The sequence below is a fragment of the Corvus hawaiiensis genome, chromosome Z, assembly GCF_020740725.1.
Source record: "Corvus hawaiiensis isolate bCorHaw1 chromosome Z, bCorHaw1.pri.cur, whole genome shotgun sequence".
Taxonomy (NCBI): domain Eukaryota; kingdom Metazoa; phylum Chordata; class Aves; order Passeriformes; family Corvidae; genus Corvus; species Corvus hawaiiensis.
Window position 1 is genome coordinate 1144600 of NC_063255.1, and position 13901 is coordinate 1158500.

Genomic DNA, 13901 nt, shown 5'->3' on the forward strand with positions numbered 1-13901 from the left:
CCTTCCCACCCCATCATTCCAGTTCAGCATCTCCCAGAGCTGGGCAGCTCTCCCCTTCATTATCCCAGTTCAGCATATCCCAGAGCTGGGAGCTCTCCCCCTCCCACCCCGTTATCCCAGCTCAGTGTCTCCCAGAGCTGGGAAGCTCTCCCCTTCCCACCCTGCTATCCTAATTCAACGTTTGCCTGCTGAAAGTCACACAAACGAGACACCTTGCCAGGCAAGGGCTATTATTTAGGTGGTGTGTGTGTTCTAAGCTGTGTTCACAATTGTGCTCACAATCTAGCATGGTTCCTACCTGCCATTTTAACACTCAGCAGGATGGTCTGGGCTTTGAGAAGCATCAGGTCAGAAGCGATGTGACCTTTGGGACCGGTAACACCACACAACCTGCAATCTTTTGTGTCAGCAGAGCCCAGCCATTAGCGTAAGCATATTGCAGATACAAAACATGCCAACAGAAGAAAAACGCACGTGCTTCGGATGAGCCTCAGAGGCTCGCAGGAAACCACTGCGATAGAGGTGCAGCTCTGCACTGCCCTCAGAGGGTTGGGTCTGCGGGGTCTTTGGGCAATGAATCATGCAGGATTTCATCTGCTCTTGGGCTGGCAGCACCACGGGCTGGGCTGTGAGGATCCCTGCTCTGCCCGGATGGCCCTGGGGTGGAGGCCCAGCAGCCTCAGACGGGCGATGCTCCGCTGCTCTGCCTCCTGCTGCTGCCTCCTGCCCGAGCGCGGCCACGGAGCTCGGAAATCCGTGCGAGCCTTGGAGGAGAGCGGGGCTTGGGCGCGAAATACGGGAAGGAATTGATTTCTCTGAGTCACCTTAGACATCAGAGGCAGGACTGACCCACACCCCACCCGAGCCCTCCTGTTGTCCCTCTGCCCCTGCAGGGCCCGGCACCCAGCTCTGGCAAACACAGTCCTGCCCACTGCCAGGAGTCACCAATAACTGGCATTTTCTGCTATTTTCAGCTCTGCTCGGGAGCAGTATCCAGCTTTCTCTGCACGCTTGGATGGGTTTTTTTGCACTGATGCTCCAGCCTTCCACCCCGTGAGGAATTGGAGGATGCTCATGCAATGGCATCTGGCAGAGTTAAACACCAACACGAAGCTGCAGCCCTTGACAGCTCCTTCCACTGCACTGGCCATTACTGAGGCTACAGAGAATTGCTCAGAAATAACAATAACTCTGCAGCAGACACGAACAGGTAACTCCTACCCTGATCCCGCAGTCCTTGACAACACGATGTTCCCTAAATCAGAGACTTTCTGCATTCACGTAGCCTGCCTTGTTTGCAGGGGTTTTCTCTGGGAATTACCTGACTTTAAACAAACAAACCATCCATCTGAAAAGCCAGGAGCCTCCTCCTGAGTGGGGCCATAAATACGGAGTCAGGAAGGGAACACAGGGAGGGCAGGCAGAGTGACAGCGACCCTGTGCCCTGCTCCCTGATGTCCCCTGCAACCGTACTCCTTTTCCCCAGGCTCTATTTCTCCCCACAGCCCCGACTCGCATCCAGAACAGATCTGCTCGGGATCATGAAATTGTCTTTTTGCCGTCCTCTGCTGCCTGCCCTTCCATGCCTCCCTTCACGGAGCAAGGGGCAGGAACCCACTGGTAAACGCAAAGCGCGTTTAAGCCTCGGCACAGGCACGACAACAGATCCATGGGGGACCCCAACCTCACCACGGACACACCCAGCTCAGGAGAACAGATTTCATCTCATCTCACAACACCAAACAGTAGCTCTAACCAGAGGCCAGCTGCAGACCATGCAGTGACTGCTTTCTCCCAGAACACGTGGACCCACGGGCTGACGGAGCCTCCGCCACGTTCCTCCAGTGCTCAAGAGCTCCCGCCTGGAAGGCAACCGGCATTATACATCTGCAGCTCTGTTCAAGATCCATTAGCATCAGGACTGCGTGTCACAGAGTCTTCTCAGCCATTATCCCAGCCTCCCATGCTGCCTGCCCGCTGTCAACACAGCAGGCTGCCCCGGTCACTCACATTATTGCTGCTTTATGATACACTAAGTACCAAGCGGCCAAGAATTTCACTTGTTATTTGGATCTTGACCTCAGATGAAAAGACTTGACTGAGTCTCAAAGACCCACCCCTCTCCCCCTATGTTAAATGAATGTAATTCAAACAAAACTGGGTTTTTAAGAAGCCGGCTGGCACCGAAGTGAGGACAAAGCCTGGCAGAGCGGGTGTGGACATGCCAGGTCCCCTCTCCACGTGCTGCTTGTGCTTTGTAACAGCAGCGGAGCGAGGAACACAGAGCTCAGTCATTTGAGTACAGCAAGCAAACACATGCCTCCCCACAGCCCACTGCTGAGACAGAATGAAACACCTGACCATGTATAATACACACCATGTAAGGCAGTGAAAGGCAGCTGAAGGGCCCTCAAACCCTTCCTGTGCTCTCTCTGCAGCTTCGCAGCACTGCAGAGCCCCAGGACTATGGCAGAGCTCAGTGCGTGGGCTATGCCCAGAAAACACTGAAGGCCAGGCTGGACAGGGCTCTGAGCAACCCCATCTAGGGGAATGTGTCCCTAGGTGTCCCTGCTTGGTGCTGGGGGGTTGGACTGAATGAGCTTTAAAGGTCCCTGCCCACCCAAACTACGATTCCATGAATGGAACGGAATAGCCTGGGGCAGAGCGGTCACCAGCAGCGGTCACCCCAGCGGGGGCTCAAGGTCCAGTTCCCCCAAGAAGATCCAGCGTGGCCCAACCACATCGCCGTACAAATGTTCGACGCCTCCCTGTGCCGGCCAGCCCGGCACTGCCTACCTTGTGCGAGTAGTGCTGGTCCACGATCCTGGCCAGGCCGAAGTCGCCGATCTTCAGCACCAGGTCCTCCGTGCTGATGAAGATGTTGGCCGGCTTGAGGTCGCGGTGCAGGACGTTGGCCGAGTGGATGTACTTGAGCCCGCGCAGCAGCTGGTACATGAAGAGCTTGGCGTGCTCCTCGGCCAGCTTGCCCTGCTCCAGCAGCCGCGCCAGGTCCGTCTCCATGTACTCCTGCACGATGTACACCATGTTGAACTTGAAGAAGTCCCCGCGGAGGTTGGCGCCCTTGGGGCCCAGCACCTCGTAGACCTTGACGATGTTCTCGTGGTCGAGGCGGCGGATGATCTTGATCTCGCGGAAGGCGTGCTTCATGCTGCGCGCGTCGCCCAGCGTCAGCTTCTTCACGGCCACCTTGCGGCAGCTGCGGCTGTCCAGGGCTGACAGCACCAGCCCGTTGGCCCCGAAGCCCAGCGGGCGGAAGTTCACGAAGCGACAGCCCAAGTCGTAGCCGTACATGCTGGCGATGCAGTCGCACTTCTCTGCCATCGCGCGCGCCGGCTCTTGCTGCTGCTTCTCCTCCGTCACTCGAAAAGCCAGGAGAGTCCCAGGGCCTCCAGGTCAAAAACGTAGGTGGAAGTCAAGCCCCTCATTATTACTGACAGATGCCTGGGGAGGGCTCTCGCTCTGAACCCATCACTTCAAGACGACACGGGGTGAAAATCAATCTGAGGACATACACACACACACACACACACACACACAAAGAAATAAATTGTTCTGAGAAATCAAGAGACTTTCCAAGCAGCGCAGAGAAACACAGCCAGCCCAGAGATCTCGAGCAAAGCAGAAAGGTCCTTTTCCTCGAGACTAAAAAATCAGCACTGCTACATTTCTTGGCCCCTGCCTCGCTTCCCTTCTCCGGTACCCCGGAGGCAATGCCGAAGCGCGGGGCCGGTGGCACAGCCCCGTGTCCCTGGTGTCTCAGCGCTGGGGCAGCCAGCTGGCCCCGCCGCGGGGCAGAGCCCAGAGCAGCCCCATGGCTCTGCACTGCCCCAAACCCTCCCTGCCCATAAATCCTGACAGTGTTTTCCCCACCAGCGAGGTGCACACAGGCACCGGCCGGGCTTGCCAGCGGTCAGCAGAGCTTCGCCCTTCCCGATGCTCCTTTTTTGGCACGGGCAGGCCCCATCCTCCCCACCAGCACACATAGAGCCCAACAGCAGCAGGTCTTTTGCAGGCCAAAACTCAGTTTTCCAGCTGCCTTCAGCGCAGAGAGTTTCCACGTTTGCAGTTCCTTCCCACCGTGTGCCTTTCCCTGGCGGATCCGAGTGCTGTCTGATGGTTACAGCGTCCCGGGGAGCTCCCCGCGCTGCACGGCCCCGTCACCCCAGCAGGTCCAGCCTCACTCCTGGAAGAGAAGAGAGGGATCCATTAGATACCCGTGCCCTGCCCACGTAACAGCTCGCTGACGGTGAACCATGAGCAAAACCGCGACCTTTCGGAGGACCATTAGTTATCCCCTCCCAATGCACACAGCATTACCAGCATTTTTCAGCTGCCTAATTTCCCCTTTTCCATTTGTAAGACGCAGAGAACTGTAACTCTTCCTTTCCCCTTTGCTGCCTCTTTTTTTTTTTTTTTAATTTTCTTGAAAACGTTATGGAGCGATTTGCAAAGGCTGAACAGCGTGTCGCGTCCGCGACTGCCCACGTGAACCATGTGGCAAAAATAGCACAGAACGAGGGTACAAACCCGAAACAAGGGTAAAAACACTCCCTGCCGAGCAGCTGAGAGGGCCTAGGAGCTTTTCAGCTTGTAACAACCAAAATTGCTCAGGCCAACGAGGCGATTTTTGCAGAAAAAGGCCATTTTTTTTCCAAACTGTCTGTGAGGATGTGACACCCTCTGAACTCAGGGTCCCACAGCAAATGTTGGCAGCAGCCCGGGGATGCCATCCCTGCTCCTGTCTGAAATTAGAGCAGGTAAATATACATAAATATACTTATATATGAAGGATATAAGATTTGTTTTCTCACCCGCTACGGCATTAAGAAGCCGTAACTGGTTAATGCAGACCCAACACGAGCTGAAGCACCTCTGGAGCATGACTCCGTACCCCAGAGCCTCTCTGCCTTTTGGCTGTGCCAATGCACTCCCCTGAGCAGTGCAGGAGTCTCTCTTCAAGGTGCAGTGGCGTTTAAAGGAAAGACAAGCACCAGAGGAACCCGCTGGCACCACGGCAGACCCCCGGCAGACCCCCAGCCCCTGATGGCAGAGGCACAACGGGCAAATACCAACATCTGTTGGGGATGAGGGTGTGGATTCAGCCAGAGGATCCCAGTGTTTGGGAGATATTCCTGACAAAATGTCATTTTCCGGTGGCAGGTGCCCACGCAGGGGTGGCCAGGGGCTGTTTCAGCTGGGAAAACACAGTCCAAGATCCCCAAAGCACTGCAAGTTTTCCACGGTGTTTTTTACCTGCAAATACTTCACTTGGAAACAGAATGGAACAAAAGGCCTGGAGCACGAGGAAACAGCTGGGCTTTTTTCTTCCAGACGATCAGCTCAAGGTTTCCAACCCACCACGTCTCCCTGCAGCTGTTTATGGATCTCAGCAGAGCAAGGACACCTCTCCCGCTCCCAATCACCCCCTGACGCCTCATCTTGCACCCCATCCTCGCCCTTGTGCCGACCAATGCCCCGTGCCACCCCCTGAGGGTCCTTCCGAGCCCGGGGGGACCTGCAGGGACCACCCAGCAGCACAGGGGCCGTCACCTTGCACAGGGAGGTCCCAGGTCAGCAGCTGGTCCCAGCGCTGCTCAGAGGAGGAAAATAAAATAGAATAAAATAGAATAACCGTGGATCTGCTCCCGTTCTGTTCTTCGTGCCAGAATGATGCCTCTGTCCCAGCCCTCAATCACCAGCGCTGCTCCATTAACCTCGCAGTGGGTTCACAGCCTGGTCCGGTGCTCTGCGCTCCCCAAGCCCCTCTGGTGGGACCTTCATGCCCCCCGGCAGAAGTTACCAGGAATGACGAAATACCAGGGAAAATATTAAATGCTGAGCAATCACCCACTGCCGAAGGTGGATGAGAAACACAACGCTCCGGGGCAGCAGGGAGCAGCGATTTGAAGAGGGAGCTGGTTCACAGTTAAAATGTAGACATACGGAGCATCTGACGGCAGGAGGATGTAGGCAGGGCAGGGATACCCTCTGAGGAGCATCTGCCAGCAGCTACCGAGCCGTTTGGCAAGCACTGCCTGCTCCTCCAGTCGGGAAGCAAAAATAATTACAGCCTCTTTTCAATCCAGCAATTATCTAATGCTGGCTTCTGCACACAAGGACTGAACAGAGAAAGCTGCTCGTGCCATCGGGAAAGCAGGGCAGGCACGGCCAGAGAGGTGCCTCGGTCCACAGTGAAACCAGGGGGACAAAACCAGATGGGAACAAGGGGAGAAGGGGAAAAGGGAGGGAAATAAATCTTGAGGCTCTGCAAGGAAAGAGCACCCCGTGCAGGAAGGTCCCCGAGCGGGGTAACCCAGCTGCGAGACTGTGGAAAGGGAGCACGTGTTGCTCAAACCTCCGGGAGCTGCTGGGGGCTCCGAGCACCACAGGAAGGCTCAAGGGCAGCCTGGGACCCGCTGAGCAACCAGGGGGCCGCAGCAGGACTGGGGCTTTCCCACTTGTGGGGGATCACCTGAGCTTCCTAAGCCTGAGCTGGAGACCTCAGTCTCTGCACAGGTCTCCTGGATGTCTGACAAGGAAAAAAAAAAAAAAAACCAAAAAAACCCTCCCAAAACTTCCTACTGGCAAAGGGAACTCTGTGAAGCAGGGTTTGGGTCAGCATGCTTCCACATGGTGCCATGCTGGCTTCGAGACCCGTCTCTGTACCTCCCCCAGCCCCCCACCCAGCAGCACCACGCTGCCCAGCCCTCTGGCACTCTGGTCTCATGGGGGTGTCCCTGCCCACGGCAAGGGGTGGAGCTGGACGGTCCTTAAGGTCCCTGCAACCCAAACCCTCCTGTGATTCCATGAGCCAAATTCCAGGGGACTGCTGAGCCCAGGTAGGGGTGGGTGGGATCCAGCGCAAGATCCCACGCCAAGTGTCTTGGCTTACTCTAGACGCAATGGAAAGAAACCAAGCTTTGCCTCGTCAGCCTAATTATTAATAATTAGTAGAGCTCCAGAAGCACTGAAAGGGAAAATGCAGCTCATGAGGGGAAAAAAGGGGAAGGAAGAGCCCTATTTTTTCTCAGAAGCAAGGCAATGGTCTGCGTGGTGCTCCTGGCGCTGTCTCACTGCCCAGCTGAGCGATGGCCCTGCTGCAGCTGCTGCAATTAGAGGGGCTGAGGCAGAACCACCCTAAAAGGACGGCCCTGGAGCCCAGCACGTCACGCCCCTGTCCTGACTCCCGTGGCTGCCTCTCTCTCACTGAACATCCAGGGAAAAGCTGCTGGCAAAGACAGGGAGATGTTCCACGGCCAAGGGACCAGCAGACAACAGGGTCCCACAGGAGTGGGGGAGAGGCAGGTCACGGGGGGATTCTGCCCCTCTGCCCCGCTCAGGGGAGACCCCACCTGCAGAGCTGCCCCAGCCCTGGGGAACAACAGCACAAGGACCTGGAGCTGCTGCAGCCAGTCCAGAGGAGGCCACCGAGATGCTCCAGGGCTGGAGCCCCTCTGCTCTGCAGCCAGCCTGGGACAGCTGGGGCTGTTCAGCTGCACAAGAGAAGGCTCCAGGGAGAGCTCAGAGCCCCTGGCAGGGCCTAAAGGGGCTCCAGGAGAGCTGCAGAGGGACTGGGGACAAGGCCTGGAGGGACAGGACCCAGGGAATGGCTTCCCAGTGCCAGAGGGCAGGGCTGGATGGGAGATTGGGAAGGAATTGCTGTCTGGGAGGGTGGGCAGGCCCTGGCCCAGGGTGCCCAGAGCAGCTGTGGCTGCCCCTGGATCCCTGGCAGTGTCCAAGGCCAGGTTGGATGGGGCTTGGAGCAGCCTGGGATAGTGGAAGGTGTCCCTGCCCAGGGCAGGGGTGGAATGAGATGCCCCTAAACTCCCTTCCCACCCAAACCATTCTGTGACTCAGTGATTGACACTCTTATCTCTGCCTCCTCCAACCTGGGACAACAGCAGACCCAGCGGACCAGGCTGACCAGCCTTCCAGGTAATTTTTCCTGCCTTCTCCATTCTCCAAACCGCACCTCTCTCCTGACAGTCCACCAGCAGCCCCAAGGAGCCCCACACAGTGTGCCCACAGCCGCAGTTCTGCTCTGGGGTCCGGGCGCTGCCGCGGGGGAACAACCCCAGCTGCTCCAGTGTGCTGCTGCTGCCACGGGCTGCAGGGAACCGAGGGGAGTGCCTGGGTGCCAGCCTGGCATCATCGGTCCCAGCTTCTCCCCTCTCCGTGGCTCTCCACGGCTGTTGTAATGAACAAGTGCTATTTCAGCGGCGCCCATAAACGCAGCAGCGACGGCACGCGGCTGCGGAGGATGGAAAACGCGGTCAGCTTTTACAGACCTACAGACCAGAGCCCCAGCGGCTGCTCAGGATGATGAGGCCAGGATCTGACACCCACTTAAGGAGCCAAATTCAGTGGGAGCTCCAGAAAAAGCGGCAGCAGAACACAGCCAGCAGGTCCTGCAGCGGGCAGGGCACCAGGGTAGCAGAATTTGTGTGCAGGGAAAATACACCTGACTTGTTTATTTTGGTGGAGGCACCCCAGCCTGCCGCTCGTGTGCTCGACAGAGGGCTTTGCTGGGTGCTGGAAGCCCGGAAAACAAACGGACACCAGCTTTAAGGGATCTGAGTGCTAACTTTACTGCCTTCCCCTCTGCCACTTGCTATCCTGGTTCAGAGGTAGGGAAGTTTCGGGTCCTTCCAGAAGGCACCCACCGATGGCTCTCCTGCGTTGCAGACCATGAATCCCCTCAATTTAATAAATGTGTGTCAAAGCCATCACTCAGACCTGCACCAGGGCCTGAGGGAAGGGTCAGGAGCCCCCGTGGTGCCACCAGCCTGCCCTGCAGCCACCCAGGAACAGATGGACACGGGGAGGTGACCAGAAGAGGACGTGGGTGCTTATACAGAGACTTAAGCCACCAAATTCCAAAAAACCCACTCTGCATTGAGGAATAGTGCAGGAAATGTAGAGATATTCCCTCCTGACGAACACTGACTGTATTTTACAGCCTCAATTTACCTCTCACTCGCTTTTTCACCAGGGGCAGCTGCAGCAGCTGCCTCTGCGCAGACACAGAGATCTTATAATTGGTACCCCTAGTGCCAGGAAACACAAAGATGAGGGAAGAATTGAGAACTTTCCTTTCATTCTCCCGTTCTCTCTCTCTCTCACACTCCTCTGCGCAAGGGAATTGTTTGCCCTGGTGATGCTGCTGGGATTTGCACTGACCTTTCTGCTCCCCGCGCTCCTCTGAAGGCTCAAGGGGGCTCTGGGTGCCCTCACAGGGGCTCAGGGTGCCCTCACGGGGGCTTCAGGGTGCCCTCGCAGGACCTCTCTGCTGCCATATCCCAGCGAGATCCCAGCACGTCCCAGCACGAGCCCCAGGGTGACGCCTCAGTGAGCTGTTCCCTGTCACCAAGCCCGCTCCGAGGGGCAGTGACCTCTCTAGCTGGATGAATTCACTAAAGCTCAGGAGTCTGAGCAGGATGTCTGTCACTAACAGCGCACCACGGGCGCTAATTAGAGCGGGGTAACAGCTTGCACTCCTTCTACAGGGCCGGACCCCACAGGCCACTGCACCTCGTATCGGGCAGCTCTGGCAGGAGCACGACGAGATTCACTTCTTCCTTGCTTCTCTTCACCCCAGCATTGCTCTCCCCACAGCAGAAGCCTCTCAGACACCCTTTATCCCTGTCCCACTGCCCCCGCGGCGCCTTCAGACTCGCTAAAGACCCGCCTGTCTTCCGGAAATCTCTCCAGGCTTCAGCCACAGAGCCGGAGTTACCGAAGCAGCAGGAAACAAGGACAAGGCTCCTGTTGCTCTCTGCTCCCACGCCAGTGACTGCTCCGAGGCCGAAATTTAATAACCCCTGCCCATCAATAAACACGGCTCCTGGTGCTCAGCTCTGCAGAGCATCCCACAGACAGCCCTGGGGACGCGGCTGCTCGGAGCTGAGTGCGGGTGGAGGCACAGCTCTGCTCCCCTCCTGGCAAGCAGCCTCCTCCCTCCCTGCTGCAGCTCAGGCCACGCACCACAGGGCCTGGTTCCCTGCTCTGCACCCTCCTGCCTCGCCCAGGAGCTCCAGGTGTCTGTCACGGGGCCGGGGGCTCCTGTCCGACCCCTCTGTGACCCTCACACCCCAGCACGGACGGGCTGTGCTCGGCCCTGGCAGCAGTGGTACATGGGGACACCTGATGTGGCATGGGAGATGCCAGGGAAACAGGGAAATCACGGGGCAGGAACCCACCCCAACAGAACCAGCCCGACCTCAGCAGAAGCCGCTCACAGAATCACAAACAGGTCGGAAAAGGCCTCTAAGATCACCGAGCCCAAACATTAACCTAGCAGCGCCATGCCGCCGCCCCAAATGCCACATCCGGGGGCCTTCGGAACACCTCCAGGCTCCCCAAACCTGCTGAACACAGCCAGAAAACTGCTCCTCTCTGAAGGGCGCTGGAGAACAAGGGATGCTCCTGTGCTGTGTGTCCTCTGCCTGGGGCCTCCACCGGGGACACCCCACCCTGGTAGCCCCGAGACCCTCCCCAGCCCTGCACTCGCTGGCAAGGCTGGGACCCGCCTAGGGAAGCTCCCGCTGATCCCCACCGGCACAGCGACCCCCGGGGCAGAACCAGCCCCTCTCACGCCAGAGCTGGTTACAGCAAGGAGACACAGACTGCCACTCAAAGCAGTGACACTCCAGGCTTGTGAGCGTCGATTTCATCCCCCCAGACTCGCCGGAGCTGCAGCTGCAAGGCACACCAGGTGCCTGCTTTCCCCAAAGCCTGTTTTCCTGGGCTGTCTCCCCTCCCCTGACCACCCGGCTGTGCCAAACAACAGCCATGCAACCCGCTCGGGGGCAGATCATGTTCCTGTGCCTCTGAAAATACTTCTTACCGAGATGTCTTTGATGCCAGGAGCCGGGCAGAAACTCATCAACACGATGAGCAGATGTGCCGCCAGCTAAAAGCCAGAAGGCATCAAGCAGCACTGCCACAGGAGGAGGGCAAAATCTTGCATGAGCCTGTGGGAGAAGCCGGAGGGGAAAGGCAAACCAAAGAGAAACAGCAGAAAATGACCCCAAAGCCCTGCCGTGACCAGCAGTAAAACACAGAGTTTTCCCATGCACTCAAAACAAGCAGAGCAGCATCACCCAGCACTGCAAAGCCACCTCCAGTGCCCAAATCTCACTCGGGAAAACAGGAATTCTCCTCCTTAACAGCTCGGGCAATTGTGGGCAGGCCAAATTACACCCAGAAAAAAAAAAAATAAAAGGAGAAAGAAAAATCAGACAACGCTCATTAGTTCACAGAAAGAACAGAAAACAAAGGAGAACTTGCTGACACTCACGGGGGCTTTAGGCAGTGTGGGAAAGCCACCCATCTGTCCCTGAGCAGGCAGCTGGCTCTGGTCAGTCAGCCGTGGAGGGGCTGCGAGTGGCCAAGCAGAGCCCAGACGTGGGGACAGGCCTCGTTTCCCAGAGGGACCCAGCACGTGAAACTGCTCTGGGCTGGGCTGTCTGCAGCCAGACAGCGACCAGACAGTGCCTGAACAAACACGGCCGAGCCCGTCTGCCCAGGGCCAGCAGTGCCGCCCCACAGCCTCCCGCCGTCCCCTGGCACGGCACCGCGCTGGGAGAGCACAGCTCCGTCCTGGGGGCACCCACCCGTGCCACGCACCCACCACAGCTGGGCGGCCCAGCAGCCTGCTGCACCTGTAGCTCAGTCCCACTGCCTGGTCAGCCCCAGTCCCTCTCTCTGGTCAGCCCCAGTCCCGCTCCCTGGTCAGCCCCAGTCCCTCTCTCTGGTCAGCCCCAGTCCCTCTTCCTGGTCAGCCCCAGTCCCGCTCCCTGCTCAGCCCCAGTCCCAGTCCCAGTCCCAGGTCAGCCCCAGTCCCTCTTCCTGGTCAGCCCCAGTCCCTCTCTCTGGTCAGCCCCAGTCCCTGGTCAGCCCCAGTCCCTCTCCCTGGTCAGCCCCAGTCCCTCTCTCTGGTCAGCCCCAGTCTCTCTCCCTGCTCAGCCCCAGTCCCTCTCCCTGCTCAGCCCCAGTCTCAGGTCAGCCCCAGTCCCAGGTCAGCCCCAGTCCCTCTCTCTGGTCAGCCCCAGTCCCTCTCCCAGGTCAGTCCCAGTCCCTCTCCCTGCTCAGCCCCAGTGTGGCCAGCTGTGGTTTCCATTCTGCACCGGCTTTTGCTGACTGACACCACACTGATTTAAAACCAGCAGAATTATCTCCGTTAACAAAATAAAGCAGTTCCTGGAAGGGATGACTCAGAAGCCTCTCCCCTCACCATAAATCAGAGCAGAAACATGATACCTCACCGGGGCAAATCACTTTGCCCTTTTGGTTTGGCACCTACAGCCTTTTCCTCCAGAAAAAAGGGATCAGAAATTGGCACTTCGTCAGCGTTGAGCCCTTCCTCCCCGGGACGCCACGGGTCAGGGCTTTGCCTGTGTTATCACTGGAGGGGCTGGGCGAAGATAAGCAGAAGCAGGATGGTTATTAAAAAAATAATTTTGCAAAAATTACAGAAACAGCCCTAGAGGTTTTCTATCGTCTCCGAGAAGCCTGCACCAGGAATTTGCCCCCAAGGACGTATGTGCAGCATGTGCCAGCAGGCAGAGAGATGGCAGAGCAGCTCCTCCAACCCTCCACGGGCCCCAGAGATAGGGATCTCTCCGAGAGACAGCCTGATGTCCTCTCACAACACTGCCCTGGATCTCACAAAGTGCTTGCACAGAGCCGGGCCATGGCCACCCCTTTAATCCTCCTGCTCACTGACAAATCTCATCCCGTTTATTCTGGGGCCAGGGCTGGACCACTCGCAGATCTGCGTGCTCAGCTTGGGCAAACAACGAGGACAGGCTTTGTGGAGAGGGAAAAAACCTGCACTTGTCTGCACAAACCATTTGGCAAAAGGTTTCCACCCTCACTCCTCATGCTGCAGCGCCACAGCAATGGCCCCAGGCTGGCACGGCAGGAGAGACCCTCCCAATGCGATGGAAAGGGGCAAAGCCATGTGGGGAGGAGACCTGGACTGTGCCCCCATCAGAAACACTCCCGGTGCCCCTCTGCTCTCCCAGGCAGCAGCCCCGGGGCTTGGGGAGTTGCAGCTCCAGCCCCGTGTTCATGCCTCTGCCGCCTGGAGAGTGGCCGGATGAGACACCCATCTGCAGACAGCCCTCTGGTCAGCTGTGGCCAAAGGGATACTCCACTGGGGCCACAGGGCTGCTAGGCCAGTGCTGGACAGCCCGGCCATGGAAAGGGACCTGGGCATCCTGTGATGGCCAGCTGGACCTGAGTGAGCAGTGCCCCGGAGCCAGGAGGGACATCCCTGTCCTGGGGGCACCAGGGACACCAGCGAGGGAAGGGACTGTCCCGCACCGGGGCTGCCACAATGCAAGAAAGATGTAAAGCTCAGAGAGTCCAGAGGAGGGACATGGGGATGGGGAAGGGTCTGGAGGGGCCACATGAGGAGCAGCTGAGGGCACTTGGTCCATTCAGGTCGAGGAGACTGAGGGGAGTCCTCGCTGCACTTACAGCTTCCTTGTGAGGGCAGCAGCAGAGGCAGCTCTGATCTCTGCTCTCCGTGACAGGGACAGGACCCAGGCAACGGCTGGAGCGGTGCCAGGGAGGTTTAGGTTGGAGATCAGGGAAAGGTTCTTCCCCCAGAGGGTGCTGGGCACTGCCCAGGCTCCCCAGGGAATGGGCACGGCCCCGAGGCTGCCAGAGCTCCAGGAGCGTTTGGACAGCGCTGCCAGGGATGGGATTTTGGGGTGTGTGTGCAGGGCCAGGGGCTGGAATGGATGATCCTGGTGGGTCCCTTCCAGCTCAGGAGATTCTGTGATTTGATGATGATGGGGCAAGGCCACCGAGCAGAGCCAGGACCGAGCAGAGCCAGAACTGAGCACAGCCAGAACCGAGCACACAGAGCC

At 58.0% G+C, this 13901-nt stretch overlaps 1 protein-coding gene across 4 annotated transcripts in view; it reads right to left on the reverse strand.

Annotated features, from left to right (window-relative positions):
- The window catches only part of MAPK4 (mitogen-activated protein kinase 4), a 42885-nt gene that overhangs the window by 16088 nt on the left and 12896 nt on the right, over positions 1-13901 (reverse strand). The window contains exons 2-3 of one of the 4 annotated variants that reach the window (XM_048291345.1): positions 4099-4204; positions 2797-3521 (exon numbers count right to left, since the gene is read on the reverse strand). In XM_048291345.1, the coding sequence (XP_048147302.1) occupies positions 2797-3342 (546 nt within the window). In that variant the 5' untranslated portion in view covers positions 3343-3521; positions 4099-4204. Of the gene's footprint in view, positions 1-2796; positions 4205-10867; positions 11236-13901 lie in introns of those variants that run through there. The other 3 variants (XM_048291346.1, XM_048291344.1, XM_048291343.1) reach the window with 3 other exon arrangements.